Raw genomic sequence first — 23501 nt, 5'->3', positions numbered from 1 at the left:
TGGAAGTCAGACAACCAAGGAGTTAAAATACACACATTCATCCAGACCAGTAGGAGGAGCGGAGTCGGGCAGCGAGGCGGAGTGGGGTCGTGGCACAAAAAGCGGTGGCACCGGGCGCACAAGATGGCAGCGGGTGGACCCTGGCCCCACAGGCAGTGGGAGGTGGCAGCTGGCAGACTCCGGGTGCAGGGTGGCAACGGGCAGACTCAGCAAGGTGGTGATTGTGAAGCGAGGCACTGAGCACAAGGTTGCTGGCTGACTGGGTTGTCCCACATTTGAACGCAGATAAACCAGAGAAAAACAGACCACGCAACCCAGGGTCACAGCGCTGGGAAATAGAACCTCGGGGCACTGATTAGAAACACCTGTGTGGGGTTGAGGTGCAGGGAGAGACTCCCAGCCTCATAGGAGAGTTTGTTGGAGAGACCCACAGGGTCCTAGAATGTGCACAAGCCCACCCACACGGGAATCAGCACCAGAAGGGCCCAGTTTGCTTGTAGGAAACAGCAGAAGGGATTGAAGTCAGACAGAGAGTGGAGCAGGTGCCATTGTTCCTTCTTGGTCCCCACCTACAGGGTCACAACCCAGCAAACAAAGCCCTGCCCTGGTGAACACCTAAGGCTCCGCCTCTCATACGTAACAGGCATGACAAGACAAAAAAAAAAAAATGGCCCAAATGGAAGAACAGATCAAAGCTCCACAGCAAATACAACTAAGCGACTAAGAGATAGCCAACCTATCAGATGCACAATTCAAAGCACTGGTGATCAGGATGCGCACAGAATTGGTTGAATTTGGTCGCAAATTAGATGAAAAAATGAAGGCTACAAAATGAAGGAAAATGTACAGGGAACCAGTAATGATGGGAAGAAAACTGGGACTCAGATCAATGGAGTGGACCAGAAGGAAGAAAGAAACAATCAAACAGAAAAGAATGGAGAAACAAGAATTCAAAAAAATAAGGAGAGGCTTAAGAATCTCCAGGGCATCTTTAAACGTTCCAACATTTGAATTATAGGGGTACCAGAAGGGGAAGAGGAAGAGCAACAAGTGGAAAAGTTACTTGAACAAATAATAAAGGAGAACTTCCCCAATCTAGCAAAGGAAATAGGCTTCCAGGAAGTCTAGGAAGCTCAGGGAGTCCAAAAGAAATTGGACCCAAGGAGAAACACACCAAGGTACATCATGATGACATTAGCCAAGGTAAAAATTAAAGAGAGAATTCTAGAAGCAGCAAGAGATAAGGAGACAGTAACCTACAAAGGAGTTCCCATAAAATCATCAGCTCATTTCTCAAAAGAGACCTTGTAGGCAAGAAGGAGCTGGAAAGAAGTATTCCAAGTCGTGAAAGGCAAGGACCTACATCCCAGATTGCTCTATCCACCAAAGCTTTCATTTAGAATGGAAGGGCAGATAAAGTGCTTCCCAGATAAGGTCAAGTTAAAGGAGTTCATCATCACCAAGCCCTTATTTTATGAAATGTTAAAGGGACTTATCTAAGAAAAGATAAAAAACATGTATAGTAAAATGACAGCAAACTCACAATTATTAACAACCACACCTAAAACAAAAGCAAACTAAGCAAACAACTAGAACAGGAACAGAACCACAGAAATGGAGATCACATGGAGGGTTAGCAACAGGGGAGTGGGAGGAGGAGAGAGGGGGGAAAAGGTACGGAGAATAAGTAGCATAGATGGTAGGTAGAAAATAGACAGGGGGAGGGCAAGAATAGTATAGGAAATGTAGAAGCTAAAGAACTTATGACACCTGGACATGAACAAAAGGAGGGGAATGTGGGTGGGAGAGGGTGTGCAGGGTGGAGGGGCATGGAGGGGAGTAATAGGACAACTGTAATAGCATAATAAAATATATTTAAAAAAATAAATTGTGCTCATACTTCAGAATATTTTAGAGAGCTTAAAAATAACATCATGGAAGAAAGGGAAAGTTAATAGTGCTAAATGAGAAAAAGCTATGGGTCCATATGTAAAGTGTGATCCTGGTTTTGTTTGGAAGGGGGAGTAGTCTTTGGTGTTTGAGGTTAATATTAGTGACTTCCGTCGTCTTTGGGCTCATCTCTCTTTTCTGAATACCCTGTTGGCCTCCCTGCCTCTGTTCTTATACCCACAGCCTGTTGTCACCATTCAGCCAGAGTCACTTTTACTTAATGATTTTTTGAAGTTTTGCTACAGAATATTTTGAACACATACAGAAGATGAGAGACTAGTGTGCCAGGCTCCATGCACCCATGTTCCACCTCAACTGGTCACAGTGATCCCCTTCACCTTTACCTGCTCACCCCACCTTTCCTGCCCCAGATCCGTGGGGAACAGATCCCAGACACGCCTCCCTCCCACATTGGCGGGAGACTTGCCCTCTCACATCACTGTGGTCTCTGCCCATGTGTCGCCTCCTCAGAGATCCTTGCCCACTGATGCTTTCCAAATTAGCTCCTCCTCGGGGCCTCAAGAACCTTACTTTTCTTTGTTTTTCTTCCTGACTTATCATCAAACGTCACATGTTGCCTGCATTTATTTATGTGTAATCTGCCTGCTCCGTTAGGATGCGAGCTCCCTGCAGGGGTGTCCTCAGAGCCTGGAACAGTGACCAGGATATCATGAGTGTTCTCTGAATATTGGATGAATAAGTTAAGTGCCAAATTTGGCTCTCTTCCTATCCCTGCTTCTGTGATCAAGGTACATTCCGGTTTTGGCTTTTCTTTTTTGTTTGTTTGTTTGGTTGGTTGGTTGGTTTTTATTTTTATTTTTTTAAGGGAAAGGAGAGAGTTGTTCCCAGACATTGGGCATTCTTCCTGTGCTGGGGAAAATTCCTCACTGTGCCTCCCTGGCAAGGGCCAGGCATTCCTTTGTTACCTTCTGAGAGCTAGAGCCAGCACACCAATCAGATGTCCCTGGGAAGGAGCCTAGGCAGCAGCCCTGCCCCCCCACTCAGCACCCCCCCCCACCCACCCACTCTTCCTAGGTAGGGACCTTGCCTGCTCACTGCTCCCATGTCCCTTGGCTCCTGACTGGTTTTCAAGCCCAGTTCTTCACCTTCCCATGGATCCCAGAGCTCCCCAGTATCCTCTTAGCATAGTCCTTTTCTGTCTGAAGCAGGCAGATCTGACCAATAAGGGGAGCTGGCTCATAAAGTAGAAGGCAGGTGGCCCTGAAAAGGAGCAGCCTCAAAGTCATCAAGTCTTTGTGCATTGGGCACAAGGGTGGTGACACTTCCAGGAGTGCCATAGCTTATCCAAGTCCACCTTGTTTCCTCCAGGCCCCACTTTCCTCATGATCCCTCCCCACATCTCAGGATCCCAGCAGTCCTGGCCCTTCCAGAACCTTTCTTCTGCAGTCACCCCTTCTCTATTCTTACACCTTTAGCTTTTATTCACCACTAGCTTTTTGGGCTCTGCAAAGAATTGTACTCGTGAGTCCCCTACCTAGAACATTTCGGTCTCCACCCACTGTTCCCTCCACACCCCCCGCCCTTTTTCCTCTGGCTCCTATCTGAACTCTGGACACATACTGGAGTCTTCAGAGCTCAGTGTTGTAGGGAGTTCTTACCTGAGAAGATAGACATTGAGAATGTTCTAGAAGGAGGCAGCCAAGCTCTAAAAAAACCTCAATATTTCAGAAGCATTCAAAGTTGAGAGGAACAAGGAACAGAGATGAAGTTCATGTCTAGGAGTCAAGGGGCCATGGCTGGACTTGGGAGATAGACAAGAAAGGAAAATCGGTCATGATGAAGCCAGGAGTGTGAGGGGTAGTGGCCAATGAAGACCCGGCTCACTTTTATGAGTGAGTATGTATAAGGAGGTGGTGGGAGTGACTTGAGGAGCCAGAAGTAGAGAAGACACCCCTCATCTGGCACCAGCCACTCATTTCAGCTGCTCTGTTACCAGTGACCTAATGGCTGTTTCTCATGAACAAGCATAGCATCCTCTTCCCTGACTTCACAGGATGCTTCTCCTGACCTCCCTCCCCTCTGTGCCTATCCTCCATCGCCATCACTCATTGCCCTTCCTCCACTGCCTCTTGAGCCTTCCCATGCCTCAGGATTCTGTCCCAGGCCCTCTTCTCTGTCATGGGGCACAGTCTCAGGGCGTCTTCTGGGCAGGCACTGTAGCTCTCTGCCCACGCTGGCCCAAGTGGTGCCCTGTCCATTGGGGAACTCAGGCATCCCACGCCAGCTGCTGGAGTGTTGCTGCCTCACCAGCCCACTCCAGGAGCTGCCTCTATGGAAGACTGTCACCTTCCCCAAGGTTGGGCCCTTCCTTGGGAGCAGCCCAGTGGTGGGGGTACATGGCCTCACTTCAGGATATCTGTGAAGGACCTCACCACCCCAGAGCTCCTTGCAGGGCCAGTTTTGCTATGACTGCACCACAGTCTGGCTTTCCCCTTGGCCTGGACCTGCTTCCTTCACTCCCCATAAGGGTCATCCCAAGAGCACCTATCTCCTCCTCTCATCCCGTAAATTCCCTACGTGATCCTCTCCATTTTAGAGCCCACTTCCTGGGGAACTCAACCTGAGACCCCTATCTCATCCACATCGTGGCTTCAACCCTAGCTACATGCAGGCACCCCAAGGCAATACCTATGGCCAGACTATTCTGCTCAGCACCAGATCTGTGTGGGCAGGTATTTCCAGCTGAGCGTCACCTTCCAAGGAGGATCACCCCCCTGTTATCCATGGCCCCTTGGTGGTTCAGCACCTGCCCCCTACCTGGAGCCTGAGAATGTGGGGGCACCTTCTGTCCCATCAGGTTTCCCTTTCTCCCACAACACTCATCTCTCCTTGTCACCCTCCTGCGGCTGCCGCAGTTCCAGCTCTTACTGCTACGCCTGGGATTTCTGCTGGAGAATCGGAGCTGTCTCCTTCCAGGCTCTCTCCCGTCCAACCAATTCCCTCCACATACTGTCCAGCAGTGTGCCCTTCCTTCAAACAACATCTGTCCGTGTCACTCCTGTGCTTAAAATCCTTCAGGCTTCTGTCCTCAGGATGAAGTGAAACAGCCCAGTCTCGTGCACAAGGGCCTCTGGGCCTCTTTCCCAATTCTCCCCTCTCCCCTGTCCCCACTCCCATCCTCGACAGGCTCCCATGCTCCAGACATTCCCTAAATCTTTGCAGCCACCAAAGCCATGAGGATTTGCCCCTGAGCTTCTTGGCATCAGTTCCCTCTTCTTAGGGAAGCCTCTTCTTCCCCGCCCCCTCCTTTTTGTCTGGTAAATGTTTCTCATCCTCAAGCCTAGGCTCAGAGCAAGGCATCTCCTCTTCCCAGAAACCACCTACACAGGCCTTGGTTGCTGGTGCCCTTTGCAGACCCCTTGAGCTAGAGCATCTTGAAGGATGAATGTGACTTTGCTTTCTGGTCAAAAAGCCTCTTGTGGACAATGTTAAGGAAACGTGAGCTGAATGACGTAAAAGGAGGCTGGCTCATCATCAAAAGGTACCCCTGGCCTCAGGCATCTGCCTGGGGGCAGGCCCCGTGGCCACCAGAGTCCTGTGTTCACCAACAGTTTGACCAGGCCCAACCCAGCATCTCGGAATGAGGCCATTCGTGGAACAATGGTCAGATTCACACATGATGTGAGTACAACTGAGAGCAAATTGAAGATACCAGAAGATCTCAACAGACCACAATGGTGGACTGGGTAGAAAAGACAGACCCAGCTGCACAATTAAGAACAAGATGTAGGGAATGGGATTTGACAGCAAGATGTGTGAAAAAGATTTTAGGCTCAATCTATTAACTGCACAGCATCATGGGGCCTCTGAAGATGAACACCAGCCTCAGGTCTGAGCACCTCCCGGCCAGGAATTCTTGACAATCCCCAGGGCCCTCGGAGGACCCATCCCAGAATGGCGAAAGATAAAAAACTGTGGCTGGAGGACCTCGAGAAGGGTGGCCCAGGAAACAATGTGACTTCCTTCAGTATGTGGATGAACAGAGAGATGTTAAGGTGTTTTCAAACACCTTTTAAGGAGGTGACTTTTAAGGTGTTTTCTAATTCTAAAACTATAATAACAAAAACAAAGAAAGAGATAGGGAGGGAGGGAGGGAGGGAGGGAGGGAGGAAGTTGTCTTGTGATTGTGTGTGAACTTCATTTATTACTAAGTAATAGTAACCTTTCTAGTGAGTTATAATATGCATACAGGAAAAGACCCATCAGAGGCAACATGCAGTGCACTTTGCAAAGGAGACCGTCTGTGTAACCAGCACTACATCCTAGGAGAGACTGTCATTGGCACCTGCCTCAGGCTTCTCCCAGGTGTTTCCTCTGCAAAGAAAACCCTTCCCCAACTCCCCTCACATGGATTGTTCGCATGATCTGGAACATGTACCAAAATGGACCCGTGCAGAATTCTCTATGGCACCTACTGTCCCGGTGGAGTGACAGCTCTTTGTGGGTTTTGTCCTTGTGGAAGAGGGTAGATCCTTCATGTTTGTTGCCACACAGTGGCTGATGAGCAGGTCTGTGCTGTCTGTACCCTGTGGCCTCTTCCTGTCCCACTGTGTTTCTGTCCCACTCATCTCTTAAACCAGGTCCTAGTCCTTTCTGCCTGGGAAGCACTGCTCACGGGCAGGATGGAAGACTCCACGAGAAGAACCGAGAGCAGCAGTGACCTGAGTGAAAGCCTGGACTGCCAGGAGAGGCAGACACCATGAGGCCAGGTGTTGGGCTGCATTTCCACAGGCAGAACAGGCCACCATTGTTGCTTCCTGAGCTGCCCTAGAGACTGAGAAAAGACGGCTCACACCTTTGGCCAGATGCCTAATGGCCTTTTAGGGTAGCTCAGCCTTGGTAGGCCCTGGTTCCCCTCTGAAGGAGTGAAGACCAGGGGCACCAGAGGGGGCTGCCTTGACTTTGAGGTTGTCCTGACAGCCTCTGCAGAGTGCCAGCTAAGCCACCCTTTGCAGGAGATGAAAGGAGGCCTAGAGGCTGGGAAGCAGTGTGCCTGCATTCCACTTCCCAGCTTTGCTGGCTGTTTAGAAAAATCATTTCCCAGCACTTTGGGCTCCTCTGAGTGCTAGTCCAGTGTCCTGGTCTTCTGGAGGCCTGTGGGAGTGCCAGGGGCAGGGCCCAGGCAGAGGCCTGGCCTGCTACAAGCTTAGCGAGCACAAGCGCAAGCGAGTGGTAGGGCTGGAGCCTTGCCTTATATGACAGTGGCTGGTATGGCTCCAGTGGCTTTTGCATCCTCCTTTGTCTGCCTGGTTTGAGTTCTGGGGAGGCTTTGCTGGGTGGGGTTGGGCAGCTTTCCGGGAGGAGGAGCCCAGGCCAACTTCAGTGGGCCTGGCTCTCTGCCTGCCCCCTGCACAGTTTGGATGTTGTTTGGGTGCATCTTTGCTCTGTAAAGTGAGTTTTCAGTCTAAAATTAAAAAGTGGTCCTGTCTCCTCTCCCTGTGGGAACTGCGGGTGCAGGGGACTGTGTTTAAAAGGCAGGGAGAGCCATTAGCATCAAAGGCAGTGGGCAGGCAGACAGTGAGGGGGAGTGCCACTCTCAGATGTGGGTTTCTTTTTATTCATTCACACCCTCAGTGCTTTTTCTGGTGCTTTTCTTCATTTCTGGACATCAGCCCTGTCCTGACCCACCCACCCGCCTCTTCCCTTCGAGAGCCACCTTGGCTCTGCTTCCTGGCCCACCAGCATCCCCAGGGTGGCCCCTCCCTGCCTTCCCACTGTGATAAAGGAGCTCTTCCCAGTCCTGGCTTGGATTACGGACACTCACATGCAGCACTTCTGACTCTGGCTGCAAGTTCGCTCAGAGCAGCTGCTCAGACGGGTCATTTACCTCCCACTGTGCTCCCTGCCCAGCTGCTGCTGGGGACTCCCGGGAACAGCTGGAGAGCAGGTCCTCACTGACTATGAGGGGGAAGCCATGCAGGGTATGTGACTGGGGCCATGGTCCAGGGAGAAACTGGAGGATGGGGCTGGGGCTGGACAGCATCTGACTATATCCATGGGAATCTAGTGTGGAACCAGGATGAGGGGCTCCTGTTTTCTGTCCAGTGGTGCGGTGCAGATGGGGCTGCCTCTCCTCAGGACTCCTAAGGTGGGGTGGGAATGCTGAGGCATTCTGCAGAAAAGGGTCAAGGCTAACAGGAGACAGGGTGAGTGAAGTCCCCACGCTGGTTAAGGTCAAGTCTTCTGGGTCAAGAATAGATGGGATGGCCAGACCCTCCCAAGGTTGCCAGATAAGATGCAAATATGGCATGGTAGAAGTTTATGCTAAAAAATTCTTCTTTGTTAATCTATAAAAAATTCAAATTCACCTGGGCATCCTATATTTTTGTTGGCCATATCTGACCATCCTGTCTCCTCCCCCAGCCGAATTCCTTTTTTAAGTAATAATTTGACTGAACTGTAACGCACAAGCAGAACAGAACACAGACCTAAGTGTATGGCTCAGTGGTTTCCACAAGTCGAACACATGTGGGATGGAACCAGCACCTGGATAAGAAATGAAACGTGAGCAGAACCTGCTCCCCCCAATGTGTCATCAGTGTCCCCACCTCCAACAGCTGGTACTTGCCTGTTCTTGTTATTTATGTAAGTGAAATCATACACATGTATTCTTTATCTGGCCTCTTTCACACGAGAGGGTCGTCCAAGCTGTTGGATGCGCTTATATGTCCTTTATGGCCATTCTGCGCTGGGTGGAGTGGTATGGATCTGTTTATCCATTTCAGTGGTACTGCACTTCTGCCTTTCCGATTTCTGGAGTAAGTACCTAGGAGGAGGACCGCTGGGCCAGGAGGTAGGCATGTGGACAGCCTCAGTACATCTTCCAAACAGTTTACTGAGTGGAGGCACTACTTTACTTTCCCACCAGCTGTGCTCGAGCCCCTCCCCGTGCTGGGCCTTCCCCTCCTTTTTATGTTCATCCTGATACAGTGGTACTGCCTGGTGCTGTCTTTTTTTCTTTGTTTAATCAAGAGCCTCTTGCTTTGTTGATTCCTTTGACTTCTTGGCTTAAGTGCTGTTGAAGAAAATAAATGAAGCCACTGGTTCAGATGCCAGCCTGACCAGCCCCCCTTCAGTCCCCAGCACCATGGGGAGCCTAAGCAGCCTCAGGCCCTGGGGAGGAGGGTGCAGGGGACCCTTCAACACCAACTCCCTAATTTCTTCTCTGGGGAAACATCACTTCTGAGTGCTGCCCACAGCTTGCTGTTCCCACGTCCCCTCCTTTCTTCAGTTCTCGAGGTGTCGGTCCGGTCCACGCTGCGGGACCCTTCCACAGTGTTGTCACCTGAGCGGTTCTTCAAGGAGCCAGTTCCAGCCCAATAGTTTCAGGACCTCTCCTTTGCTTCCCCTGGTGGTGGCTTTCCACAGGAATTAGGGACTGCAGCCACATCAAAGTGTGTGCTGGGTGCTCACCTCTGCCACCCATAGGGGAGCAACAAGTGTATGGGGGTACATGGAGATGTAACCTCACGGTGCAGGTTGTAGCAGGGGTAGTGTGGGGGTGGGGGCCTGAACCCTTCTTCCCATCATCTCTCTCCAGTCTCTGGTCTCCACTTCCCTCCTCTCCTCTTTTTGCTCACTCCAGCCCTCAATGACCCTGAAAATCAGAGCCCCAAACATCAGCATCTTAAATTCACATCAGAAGTCTTCACACCTGAAGAGAAGAAATACCAGCCCCATCATGAATGAGTCATGACTGGTGGTAGACTCAGAAGCCCAGCTCAAACTGACTCAAGCAAAAGCGACTTTATTGGCTCATACAACCAACCAACCGACCTACCAATGGAATGGCCTGGGGCTGGAGGCTTCAGGCAGGGCGGCCTGGGTGCTGTCGGGGCTCTCTCTCCATCCAGTCTGCTTCATTCTTCAGGCTCTCCCACAGGGAGGCAGGATGGCCAGCAGCAGCTGTGGGACCCACCTCCTGCCAAAGTAGTGGCCCTGCTGATAGTTCCAGCCAAGTCTCCCCAGGCTGCCCATCAGCTCTTTACTCACAGGGCCTGTGCTGGACCAGGCCTGGCTCCCGCGCCCACCTGGGGAGCTCAGGTTTGGGCCGGATGGAGGCAGCGTTCTCCAAAAGGAAGTCACTGGATGCTAATTGAAAAACAACAACAAAGTTAGACCTCTGCTGCTCCAGGTGACCCACTTTCCTCTACCCTGTGTTGGCTGAAAGGTTCTAAGTGCAGAGGAAGGAAAAGGCAAAGGTCTGTGTAAAGGGGTTGATATTTCCTATCTCCGTGTACCCACAGGTAAGTCTAAGGATAGAGAGAGAAAAACAGGCTGAGAAGATATAACACTACAATGCTAGCCTCTAAAATTAGTTACTTTAATTTTTCTTTTTGCTTATTTTTTAACTTTCCCATTATGCATGTTCGATTACTTCTAAAACAAATGTGGCCTTGGTCGGGTAGCCCATTTGGTTAAAGTGTCATCCCAATATGCTAAGTTTGCAGGCTCAATCCCCAGTCAGGATACATGTAAGTATCAACCAATGAATGCATGAATAGTGGAACAACAAATTGATATTTCTCCCTCTCTGTCCTTAAAATCAATAAAATAAAATAAAAATAATTTTAAAAAATAAAATAAAGTAAAATAACTCCTGGCTGGCATAGCTCAGTGGATTGAGCACGGGCTGCGAACCAAAGTGTCGCAGGTTCGATTCCCAGTCAGGGTACATGCCTGGGTTGCAGGGCATGACCCCAGCAACCGCACATTGATGTTTCTCTCTCTCTCTTTCTCCCTCCCTTCCCTCTCTAAAAAATAAATTTTAAAATCATTTTAAAAAGTAAATAAATAAAATGTATTTTTAAAAAATAAAATAATAAAATGAAATAAAATAAAAGCTGTAAAACAGAGGAGGAAGCCCGAGTGCTTCAGAGAGTGACTCTCCCTTGTTTACCTCTGTTCCAGTGGGTGTCCTACCCCACGTGGGTGTCCGTAGATGTCAACAGCCCCCCTTTCTGAATGTCATGCCCTCAGTCTCCCCCCCCCCCGCCCTTCTCTTACAGGCAGCTTCGAAGCCAGCTCAGCCTCGTGGTCATTGCCCGGCTGCTGGACCAGCAGGAGACACTCTCTCTCTGGCAGGAGAAGGCCCAGGTGAGTTTGTGTCTCCATCAGGGGTGTCTGTTGGGGCCTGGGAACCCTGTGGGCAAGGGAACAGCTCTCCCCGTAGCGTGCTCATCGTCCCCATGCTTTTCCCAAAGGTTAAGAGCCTCAGGCCAGGAGACCCAAGCTGAGTTTGAATTTTTCACTCATATTCCTACACTGGACAATTACTTTTTTGTAAGCCTGCTAGGTGCTAGGTTCTGAGGACAGAGTAGGAGCAAGGAACATATTATTATTACTTTTTTTATTGTGGTAAACTATATCTAACTAAACTTTACCATTTTAACTGTTTCTTTTACCCACCTTAATCATTTGAAGTGTAGAGTTCTAACCACTCTGAAGCATCTAGGTCAGTAGCCTCAAGCGCATTCACAGTGCTGTGCAGCCGCCCCACCATCTGTCTCCAGAACTTCCCACCTTCCCAAACCAAAACCAGACCGTGCAACTCACTCCCCATCCCCTCTTTCTGCAGCCCCTGCTTGGATCACTTGTCATAGGTGGAAAACAAACACTATTGGATTGGAACTGCTCCTTTTCATTGTCCCTCTGCCCCTGTGTTAGGCATTCTTGGGTCAGTGAGGAGGTGGAGTTTATCTTTTCCCGCATTCCTCTGCTCTCCATAAAGCTATGACTGCAACCTTCTTGCAGGGACCCTTCAGGGACTGGGAGGCAGCGGTCTCAGGATGTGTGTGTTGTGGCAGGGGGGGCAGGGGGTGTTGGGAATGGTCTCACCCTCCCAAGAATCTCCCTGCAATCCTGGAACAAGTGCCAGAGATGGCTGAGGCCTTTAGCTCAGCCACTTGCACCCGCAAGGTAGGCCTGCTGAAAGCCTGCGTACCTCTGGTCACTAAAAGTATACTGGGCAAGCCCGTGTAACCCCTTGCCCAGAGAGAATGTTCCAGCACATTCAGTGGCAGGGTGGACAATATGGCTGAGTCTGACATCGCAGGGAGGCAGCTCAGAAAGGTGACCAGTTGGGTTGACTTATCGGAGCAAGCTTGGCCTGCTCTTGCCCAGGCTGTCCCCTTTGCCTTAAAGGCCTTTCCCCTAGGGCTTAGCATGGCTGGAGCTTCTTGTCGTTCCAATTCCGGCTTAAGTATCACCTCCTCCAGGAGGTCTTTCCTGAACACCCAACCCAAAGTACCCTGCCACTGTCACCCAGTGTTTAAATTATCTGTGGTGTTCACCTCCTGGTATTTTCGTATGTGTTTGTTCAGGTCTGTGTACCTGTGTACACAGTACACGCACACACATGCACGCACACACCAGCAGCTCCTGGGGGCCAAGGACAAAAAGGCATTTGCTTGCTGCTCTCCTTTGGTGCCCAGCACAGTGCTGGGCACACCCAGGAACTCCATGGGTGCTCACTTGTGGAAGTGAGTTCCCGAGATGTGTGCATGGTCCCAGGCAGAGACCTTGGGAGGGGTGGGTGAGGGAGTGGCCCGCACAGGGGTCACTTCACAGAAGTGATGGCCTGATGAGGGGACATCTCTGTGAAGAAGAACAGAGGGGCCAGTGTTGGGGTTGCCGTGTGGTTAGGGGCAGGCAGGGGTGCAGAGAGGAAGGAGTGGGTGACAAGACCAAGTGGTCCCAGAGGGCCACCTGGCAGAGAGGCATTGGTGTCAGCCTGGGTTGGGGCATCATGGAACCCCAGGAGAACAGAGCTCGGTTTCAGCGGAGTACAGCGAGGGGCCAGAGCACCAAGACCAGGGAAGGAAGGACCAGCTGTAAGTGGCAGGTGGTGAGTAGGGGTAGCCACCCAGCAGCAGCATTTGACAGTGACTAGAAAGACAGAAGGTGACTCCAATGTCAGGGTCAGTTCAAGGTTCGGGATTTTGTTTAGCTTCGTTTTTATTGACCAGAGCCTGTGCCCTGGACAGTGAGGGGAGCGTGATGGGAGGCCTGCAGATTCTTCACCAAGAGACGCCTTCAGAGGAGAGGGTGTGAGCAAGGCGGGCTGAGGCAATAGCTCCTAGAGCTGTCCTGCACCAAGCCTTGAAGGCTGAGTCAGTGCTCGTGCTGAGGAGAGGAGTCTTCAGGCAGGCGGGACAGCTGTGCAGAGCTGTGTCAGACTCCTGGTAGCTTGAGGGGAGGCAGGACCAGCTCAGGCCTGCCCACGGCCTTCCCCTTCTGAGTGTTTCCCCAGCTCTACTTACTGCCAGCCCTGGGCTGCTGCACAGCCTCCTCCAGGTCTCCCGCTGCAGGCACTCCCCTGTCCAGTCTGGCTTGTCAGACAGATCCTCATGAAATACACTTTCAAAGAGCACCTCAGCCGCACGGCTGCCCGTGTTCAGCCCACATGCCTTCTCCCAACTTCCCTGTGTGGCCTGTCAGTGCCGCCCGTCCCCAGCTCCACAGGCCAGCTCCGTGCCTCTGTGCACAGCGCTGTGTATCAACACTTCCTCTTTTTCACCGGTCACTCCCAACTGAATAGTGGTGGCTAACATGCCAGCTGGCACTGGAGGTGTCCCAGGGGCCATCTCAAAGCTCACCTCTTTCTCACAGCAGCCCCAGGTGGTAAGAACTCTGTTTATCATCCATCTTTTACAGATGGGGAAACCAAGATAGGCGTGGCTAGGGAGACTCTCAGGATCACACAGCAGCAAAGCCGTGGGTCTGGGATTCAAGCCCAGAGATCCTGGCTCCGGAGTACTGCCCTTGACCCTGCAGCAAGCCATCTGCACTCCCCTAACCACTCCCTTGGCTCTCACTGTGGTGGCAGCCTGGACCACACCGGTGACTTCATGCTGCAGGTGCCCAGCTGGTCCCTTGAGCTTTAGTCCTGGATGCAGATAGGCGAGGGCCATCCCTTCCTCATTCTTCATCAGTGTACAAGAGCTTGATAAACCTCTTGACTGATTCACTAGGAAGGGGGATCGCAGCGGCTGCAAATTGACTCTGTGGGAAGAGAGGATCTGGGGTGAGTGCTGTGCAGAGAATCCTCAGGACGCTGCTGGGCAGAAGTCCCTGATGCCTGCATTGCTTGGCTCCAGTCTGCGGCCCTGGGAGCAGGAGCAGGTGCTGGACACGGAATCTGAGGATCAGGACTCCTGTAGGTGGTCAGGACACAACAATGCCAAGGCTTGCATTTTCCAGGAGAGTCTCAGGGTCACACTGCCTCCTATGGTTCCTGCAACTCCCCAGACTATCCCAGGAACAGCAGAGTTTTGGCCTCAGGTGTTAGTATGCTCCAGACACTTCTCAGGTCACTAAAGAAACAGTCCTGAGCAGAACTCAGTACCTCCGTCACGAAACTCATGGTCCAGGGGAGGCGGACACAGGGACTGAGGAAGATGTAAATGTTTGACTTGCCACGTTGTGATAAGCGCTATGGAGAAAAATAAAGCCAGATAAAGAGGAGAGGGAGTATTGGGAGGATGCTATTTTATAGGGTGAACAGGGACATTCGAGCACAGACCTGATGGAGTCATGCAGGTTTCTGGGGGAAGAGGCAACAGCAAGCACAAAGGCCCTGGGGCAGGCAAATGTCTCTTATGTTGGAGAAAAAAAGAGGCCAGTGCAGCTGGAGCAGAAGGCTGAGGGTGGAGCAGGAGTGGAAGTTGGAAAGAAAAGTGGGAACTCAATCCTCCAGCAACTCCAGGCCATGGTGGGGGCTTTGACTTTCATGCCAAAGTGGAAATCCATTGGAAGGTTTTAAAAGGAAAAACAAAACAGGTTTATAACAGTTTTATAGTATACTCTGGCTGCTGTATTGAGAATAGACTATTGGGGTGGGGAGGAAGGAGGCGATGGCAGTAACCATGGTGAGAGATAATGGTAGTTTGACCAGGAAAGAGGGTGGCACATGTGGCAAGAAGTGGCAGAGTCTAGGTGTATTTCCCAAGGACAGCCACCGGGACCCTCGATGTGAGAGAAGGGAGGTGAGCAGGGCCCCAGGATCTCTACGTCTGGCGGGGTGGAGAGGCACTTGACTGAGCCAGGCAAGGCACAGGTGGAACAGGTTCGGAGGGAAGTCGGAGTTTGTTTCTTGTCTCAGGCCACCTCTTGTCACACAGCAGGCCTCTTTTGTCAGGCCATGTCTTCCAGTTTGGGGTTTTGGAAAACATGGGCTTCAGATGGCTGAAGAGGGGTCTGGTCTGCATAGCTGCAGCCCTGCCCAGCTGTTTGTGAACGTGAATACGATTAAACATATACCATATGCCAGGCACTGTGCTAGGCTCCGGGGCCACCACAATGAATGAAACTGCCCTCCTGGGACTTACATTCTAGTGAGGGGAAGGGGAACAGATAATAATAAACAAGTAGGTTACATAGCCTGTTTGAAGGTGATAAATGCCGTGGAAATACAAGTAGTGTACAGTCTGGATTGGCAAGTGGAGTGATGTGGGCTGGAGGGCTGAGGGGAGCTGGGGAGCTGGGTGAGCCTTATCAAGAGGGTGGGCTTGGAGCTGGGGCTGGAAGAAGGGGAGGGGAGGTTGTGCGGTGTCTGGTCAGAGCAACTACTCAGGGTACAGGCTCCCAGAAGCAGCAGCAGCCACTGGGCATCAAGCACGTAAGACCCTGGCCTTTTCCTTTGGATGAGTGGGAGACCACTCAGGGTTGAGCACGAGAACGACAAGCTATGTGGACAGTGCCCACGCTGTAACTGGCCTGTGTCCTCTTGCTGGGCAGACTGTTGCCAGTGGAGACCTGCTTTCTGGGGTGATCATTTGCTTCTGGCAGAAGTGTCTGCCCTCAAGGGCAGAGTGTTTACGGAGCCAGCTCCCAGAAATGGGGACAAGGTGGGGAGATGTGCTGGTCAGACCCAGGCCCAGACAGGACCCACAGGGCCCAAACAAGCCGTTATCCTGGAGAGAGAGGCAATGGCTGAGCTGGAACCAAAAGAGAATAAGCGAGCAGAAGGGGCAGGCTCTCTGCACTGAGCAGAGTGCAGCTCTCTTCAGAGAGTGAGAGGGAAAACACGGGGGAGCGCTGTGTGCTCCTCTGCTTCGCCCCACCCAAGGCTTCCTGCCTGGGAGGGTCCAGCTGAGGGGAGGCTGCCTGCCCGAGGGCTGCTTGTGGGAGCACTGGCTGCAGTTGTGAGCCCTGAGCAGGCAGGGCTCCTTCAAAAACTATCCCCAGACTTGCAAGGACTGAGCAAGGCGGCATACTTGGTTTTGGTGAAGCTCCAGATGGTGCCTCTCTTCACCAAGAACCTTCCTTCTTTCTCCCTGCCGCCTCCTCTCCCCTTCTGACAGGATCAGACACTAAGCCAGGAAACCCTGGCTCCCTTCCAGGAGTCAGGCCTGACTCCTAGCACTCAGCCCAGCTGCTCTTTTGGGCTGTCTAAGCCTGCAGCCGCTGAGGGGCTGAGCAGGTGTCCTAGGGTGAGTCAGAGGGAGGAAGCCAGGTGTGCTGGGCAGGGCTGGGCTCAAGCGGGGAGTTGGGCTCTGGGGCTAGAGACCTTGCCCTTTTGGCCACCCTGCACCTGCTGCTTCTGAAGAGATGATTCCTCTGTGAACTCCCCCGACTCAGCTGCACCACCACCACCCCTTCCCTAGGGCCGCACATAGCCTCAGAGGGTCCAGGAACTTGGAGCCTGCTTGCCTGCTCTGTCACAGATCAGCTTCAGGGCAGATGGATGGGCCTTGCTGGAGTTTGGCTGAGGCTGCCCAAACCAGGTACAGGGGCTAGGTAGGAAGAATTGCTTGCTTCAGACACCTGGACTTACAAGGACCACTGTCCAGAGGGTGGGGAACACTGGCCCATTTGTTCAGAGAGGATGAGCTGTTTAAAGGAGCAGGAGCGGGTAGCTAGCAGATTAAGTGACATTTCAGCCAAATGCAAGGTGGGGACCTTGTGGGGGAATCCCCATTCCAACAAAGCAACTATAAAAGGATCTATTGAGACCATCCAAGAAAACTGAACACAGTTGTTAGATCATATGAGGAATTAATTCTTGGTAATTTTATTGGGCAAGAGAATGGTATTGTGATTACGTGGGGGAGATGGGGGTGGTGGAAATCCTCATCCTTTACTGTTAGAAGTTCTTTATGGGTAAAATGATACAATGTTTGGATTTGCTTTAAATTTCTCTGGAAGGAAAGTGGGGGAGTGGTAGGATGAAACAGGGCAGGCAGCATTGAAGCGGGATAGTAAGAAGCTAGGACAATTCCTTGGCAAGTGGAATAGGGAAAGAGAGCTGAGCACAATAGCCAGGTGCAGATGGTGGTCACCCAGGCAGGAGGGCCTGAGTGCTTGGTAGGGGGCAAAACTGGGAAAACTAGGACCTTGCCCCGAGGGTAACCTCTTGTCCCCTGGCCTTTCCTCCCTGGAGATAACACCTAGGCCTCAGTTGTGTCTCAACTCCAGGCCCAGAAAAGCAGCAAAACCAGGTGGGTGATGCCATCAGCTACAGACCCCCTCCCCTGTCACTGACCAACCAAAGGGGACCATGACCCCGACCAATCAAAGGGCACACCTGGAGAACTGATGGATATTCTACTGAAATCCTCCCCTGAGGCCTCCCCTAAGATTCCCGCCTTGAAGGAAGAGATAAAAGCCTCAAGACAAAGGACCCAGCCTGCCCTCTCCCTCTGGGGAACAGCCCTTGCCGTTTTCTTTGGCTTCTTCCCCACTTCTTTCTTCACAGGCTCGGATCTCCTAAACTCTACGGCAATGGGCAGCTGGCAGCTTGTCCCAGGCTGACACTCTGAACCTGTCCCCAAAGGCCCTCTTCTCTGACTTCCCAGGGAGCTAAGGCATCCCAGCCTGGGTTCTCCTGTTGCTTCCTCTGTGCTAAGTCCTTCCTTGTTTCACTGTCCTCAGCTTCAATGAATGTACCCTCATAGTCACCTGGATTCATGTGAAATCTTTGCTACATGAAGTCAAGGACCCACACACTACACCTGGCCCCAGGCAGACCCACCCGCTCAGGGCCAGGCCGGGCGGTCATTGTTCCCAGTGAAAGGTTGGGGGGCGGGGGGATGTACACAGTCTCTCTTCTTTCCTGAGCCCGTGCCCAGGCCCCACACAAATAAGTTAAATAGAAAGAAAGGGATGCAGGAGAATGGGCCCCAGAGTGAGCAGCAGCTCAGGGTGAGCAGGGTCTTCCTGATGTCAGAGGAGACCCTCTCTGCTGGTCTCAGTTCTTCTCAACCATGAGTGCTCTTACTCCAGGCAAGTGGATTCTACCTCCAGCCCACAGAGCTCTTCCTAGGTCACTCCTTTAAGGGAGGACTCGCCCTGTACCAGGTCCCATATGACTGTGTGACCTCCTTCTTGGGAGGAAGGTGTGTGCTTATCTCCATTCTACACAGAAGACCCAGCTTCCAAGTGAGAGGTGGATCCAGGCTCTGGAAGCTGGTGGTCTGGCTCCAGAGCCTACACTCTAACCCACCACTGCCAGCCGAGACAGCCAGGACAAGGGTCCCTGCAGTGCCTAAGCACTCAGGTGCCACCCATCGAGAGTAATGGCCTCTCTTCTTCTCCCCAGCTGGTAGAGCTCAGCCGGCTCCTGAGCCTCATGAGGCCATCATCCCTTGGGCTGTACCTGGACTCTGAGACCTTGCCACCCTGCCAGGAACAACAACCAAAGGCCAGTGCTGAGCTAGACCACAAGGTGAGCACCTTGCACCTGCCTGCCTCTACCCACTGTTGCACCAGGGAAGCGGGTAAGGCAAAGTTGTTCATCCTTCAGCTCTGCGGGCCTTGAGGGAAAAGAGACCAGCAAGCTGCCTCCCTCTGGTGAGCAGATAGTCAAGATGTGGGCACGGCCTGTGATTGATTAGTGCCCTGGCCAGGCCCCCCGCTGTGGGGCGCTGTGTGCACAGGCATCAGGCCAAATGTCTGCTTGGCCCTGCTCTGGATTCTGCTGCACCCTGTACACCCTGGGGTGGCTTTGCTGGCCATGGGTGCGTCAGTAGTCTTACCATGCTGTTTAGAGAGGCTGCAGGAGCAGAAATGCTGATGAGGAGGGTGTAGTGGGAAGGGACATGAAGTTCGAAGCCTGGAAAGGGTCCAGCCGTGAGAGGCACCCTGTTCCCCCAGGGCACCACTAGGTCCAACATCCCTGTCCTTACTCAGCATAGTCATCACTGAGCCTGAGTCCTTGGCCTTCTCCAGTTCTTCCTCACTGACTTTCCAGATGCTGCTCAGGTTCCCTGAGAGTCATGCTTTGGCGGGAGTCAGGTCAGCGAGGTCCCCCAGAGCTGACAGGTGTGGGGTTTGGAATGGTGAGGCTGTGGCCCCTGCCATGAATGCCAAGCAGGGGTAGGTGTAGGGGCTTCAGATTGGGACTCCCAAACCTAGCTTCCAGGGAGCGTGGGTGAATCTCAGTGAGCACTCTTACCCTGGGACTCAGGGTGAGGAACACAGATAGGCATCTTCCTAATTTAGGAAGGTGGTAATTCCAAAAGTTCACTTGAAGGCTGTGTGTTGAGAATTCAGAAGTCTAACCTTTGGGCATCATCCTGCAAATCAGATAAATGAATTAATTACTTAATGAACACAAATGGACCATTAAGAAGATACGAGAACCCCCAGGTGCATGCCCTCTTCTGGAAAGTGTAAGGGAGGTTGTCTTTCAGGTTTGCCTGCCATTCCTGCCATCGTCAGCAGGCCCCTGAGTCGCCTGGGCGAATGAGTGTCCATGTGTCCCTTTCTCCTGTACCAACTATTTCCTGAAAACTGGGGCTGGTTATGGAGGCCAAGTGGGGTGTTGGGAGGGCAGCCCTGGAAGTGGTCTGTCCGAGCAGGCACTGGTTAGAGCCCAGGCCTGGGCTGGGGGAGGAAGAAGGGGCGTGGTGAGAGGTAAAGGAGGGACTGTGCCTTGTTCACGGCGTGTGGTACATGTCACTTCCAGGTGCCTTGGGGCCACTCCTATGACCTTTCCTCACGGTATCCTTTATTTTGAGGACTGTTCTCACACACACAAAGGAGGTTGTAAAGTGTCCCCCTGGTCAGTGGCCATATTGGAAATGACCAGTTTGGCCTGGAAATGTAGAGGAGTTGGCATGTCTTGGCACCCTGCAGTAGGGCATAAGTTTACAGTGGGCTGGTCCAGGGCAGTGAAAGGGGCTCAGGAGACTCTCAGATGCTTTTGTGGTAGCAGGAGCCCACCTGGGGGTTGCCCTGGCCTGAGAGGGAGGTGGCCCAGAGCAGAGGAGGGAAGGGAGCAGGCCAGGCTGGTCGGAGGCACTGTGGAAGACACAGAAATGTGAAGTGTTCTGTCCCCCCAGGCTGGGCTCTGTTCTGACCTGGAGGGGCTAGGTGGGGCAAGTGACTGGGCTGGGCAGGTGACTGGCTCCACGGCCCAGCCCTACCCCCACCACGGCGACTGACTCCTCATTAGGCCCAGCACGTTTCATCTTCAAAGATGATCAGGCTACTCACCAGCCAAAAAGAGTGGAGGCATCCTCCACCCTGTTTTACAGGGAGTGGTGGTCTGGGCTGGCTGAGCCTTTTATCCTCAGAGCTCAAAGGCTTGGCCTTCTTTCTCCTGAGGTATAGCAGGGAAACTAAGGCCAGAGTGAGGATGGCCACAGGCAACTGGAGGAAATGGGATGGGCCCTTTCCCAGCCTTTGGACCCCCTCCCTCAGACCCTGTTCACTCTTGTCTGGGATATTTCCTGCCCTAAAGAGACTGCTGTACGTGCAGCCTTCCTCCGGCCCCTGCCGATAAGCACTTCTGCCAGGCTCCACTCCCTGGATTCCCCACCCCCTCCCTTTGCCCGGGGCCTTGGCCCAGTCTCCTCTCTCCCCGACAGCTCCCAGCCTCTCTCCAGACTGGGAGAGCTGCTCTCTGCTGCCCAGGGCATGACTTTCTGTTCTCACTGATCTCAGGGCTTTGCAGTTGTCCCTTTACTTGTCATGTCCCTAGGTAGACTGTGGGCATGGCCAGTGTCTCCCAACATCACATGGTATGTTTGGCACTAGATGAGTGAACGAGTGAATGAAGCAACTTTAACTCCTCTTCCTTTCTGGACTCTCTTCTCCCACAACTCCCTATTCTGGCCATCCCACCCTCCTTCCGGCAACCTTCCTCTGCACACCCTCTGAGCAGCCTCTGCACGCTGGCCCCATTGTCTCTAAAGTCCTTGTATCATTAGGGCTGCAAGGGTGTGTAGCCTGGGCTTCTGTGAGGTGCTTGACAAGTGTCATCTGCTCATGGGAAACCAATCAGAAAACACTGTGTGTAGTAATAAGCTCGTGAAGTCCTGCCTGGGAAAGCTAACCACCAAGTGCCACAAAGGAGAGAACTTGCTCCTAGCACAGCCATTGAGCAGTGGAGAAGGGTAGGTGAGGAGGGAAGACTGGCTGGCCTGAGCTGGCTGTTTGTATCCCAGCAGATCACCACCTTGCTTGTGGAATACAGGAATCCTGCTTCTTAACGGGGTGATTAGAATACCTGCAACATTTTCAAGTGCTTTTGGATAAAGAAATGGTGGCCCAGCCCCTTGCTGGTGTGTGGGTTAGATTATTTCGAACAAAAAACAATTGAAGCCCAGTAAACTCAGGAAGAGTTTGCTACCTTCCCCTTTCCTGCCTAGAGATTCAGATAGAAAAATCTGCTTCAGACAAGGGAGCCTTGGCACGTGTGAATGAAGTGTGGCAGACAGGGAGAATCCAAGCAAAAAATCTAGGCTCCCTTCTGTGTCCTGCTGTTTGTGAGTGGCCACGTAGGAATGTATTTACAAAAGGTTTGATCTTTTTCAAGGCCTGTGAATTGCCTACCTCCCCATCCTTAGTCCAAAATGACATATATACCTTAATTTGCCTCACTATCTTTGTAATTTTTTGAAAATGTCTATTTATTTTTATTCACTCATTTTAGAGAAAGAGAGGTAGGGGGAGAAGAGAAACAACCTGCTCTTCCACCCATTTATACATTTCTTGGTTGCCTCCTGTGTGTGCCCTGACCAGGAATCGAGCCTGCAGCCTTGGCATATCAGGACAACGCTCCAACCAACTGAGCTCCCTGTCTGGGGCCTGTCCTCGTAATTTGTATGTTTATGCGAATTCCCTGTACCCAAGTATTAAGATTTGATTTCCTCCTCTTATCTGTTGTGTATCTTCAAATTCTTCATCCAGCCACAAGAACTACCAGGAGAAAGAAGAGGTTTCTCTAGCCCCCGCAGTGGCCATTGTTGGCCCTGTGCTGACCTGGTTTGAGAGGGGCTCTCCCAATGGAGAGCAGAGGCCTAAAGTGATGTCTGGGGTCTCAGCGAGGGGAGAAGGTGACTTAATGCAGGAGTATACTCAGAGTTGGTCTCCAGGTGCTCCCTTCTGGCCCACAGATATCAATTCTTCGAGAGACGGGGCCTTCTGGACCTCCAGGCCAGCCCCATGCGTACAAACATCACGTGACTGGACTCAAGTTGCCACTGCCTCCTGGAAGCTGTCAGGAGCATGTGTTTCACAATTAGTCTTTCCTATGAGCCAGGCTTCGGTCCCCGCTCAGATCGTCTGATTCAGGCCTGAAGAACTGAAAGCATAGAGCCAAGTGTCGGACCAGCAGTCCGACAGGTAACACCAGTGGCACTGAGAAATAGTAGGAAGCCAACACAGGTGACTGTGCTATTCACTCGGCTTTTATTAATGCTGATCCAATCCAAATCACTACTAACCTAATAACAATAATAATCACTCAGATGCAATCAGTGGTAACATCACACAAGAGAATTGAGGGATAACAAAACTCAGCCCCAGAGTCTCAGTCTGTGGGTCCAGGAAACAGCAAGCAGGCCGGGGAGCCGTCAGTGTCTCATTAGGCAGAATCTCTGGAGCCAGGCCAGCAGTGAGGCAAACAAAGTTCTCAGTCCGGCAGGAGAGAGCCTCCGGCAGCGGCACATCAGTCAGATCAGCATGGAGCCGCGCCTTGGAGTGTGGAGATAGGCTATCTCCGTGGTGGCTCTGAAGTCCACCTCAGTCATACCCTTCAGGGTCATGTCCTCCACCCTCTGGGTCTCTTAATCAGTGTCTTGGGATCCTTGATAAGTGGTCCAGGAATTCCAGGTGAGCTTATCCTGTGGTATTCCACCTCTACAGATGGGTCTGTTCAGCTCATGTATGCTGATATTTTGAACACTCCTTGCCAGATGTGTCTGATGTGGCTTCCTTCTTGAGCAAAAGTGTCGTGACTGACTGGCAGCCATCTTGGTTGACACGAGTGGCATTATTATGTTTTATAGACTTTATCCTATCTTGACCAGACCAACGCCATTTTATTGGTCCTGCTCTCCACAGATGCAAACAGCTCAGCTTTCCAACCCAGAACCAGGGATCCTGGGAATTGTTGGGTTTTTGTTGACTTACATAAACCATTGTTGATGTAAGAAACATCCAAACCTGTAGAGAATTTTTAATGAATTTATTTGATCCAAACTGATGACAGTTGTCCAGTAGCAAAATATCAATGGATTGAAAAATCCTCCCCAAAATGGCAGTTTTGCATCTTATTTTATACATTAGAATCAAAGGAGGAG

At 51.8% G+C, this 23501-nt stretch overlaps 1 protein-coding gene across 1 annotated transcript in view; it reads left to right on the top strand.

Moving 5' to 3' along the window:
- The window catches only part of FAM178B (family with sequence similarity 178 member B), a 91675-nt gene that overhangs the window by 53739 nt on the left and 14435 nt on the right, over positions 1 to 23501 (top strand). Inside the window, exons 12-13 of the mRNA XM_045828544.1 lie at positions 10980 to 11067; positions 18512 to 18637. Coding sequence (XP_045684500.1) covers positions 10980 to 11067; positions 18512 to 18637 — 214 coding nt within the window. The remainder of the gene's footprint in view (positions 1 to 10979; positions 11068 to 18511; positions 18638 to 23501) is intronic.

This window comes from Phyllostomus hastatus, unplaced genomic scaffold, assembly GCF_019186645.2.
Source record: "Phyllostomus hastatus isolate PE091 unplaced genomic scaffold, TTU_PhHast_1.1 phas_scaffold_78, whole genome shotgun sequence".
Lineage (NCBI taxonomy): Eukaryota > Metazoa > Chordata > Mammalia > Chiroptera > Phyllostomidae > Phyllostomus > Phyllostomus hastatus.
Note: the sequence above shows the minus strand (reverse complement) of the source record. Positions and strands in the feature narration are given on the sequence as shown.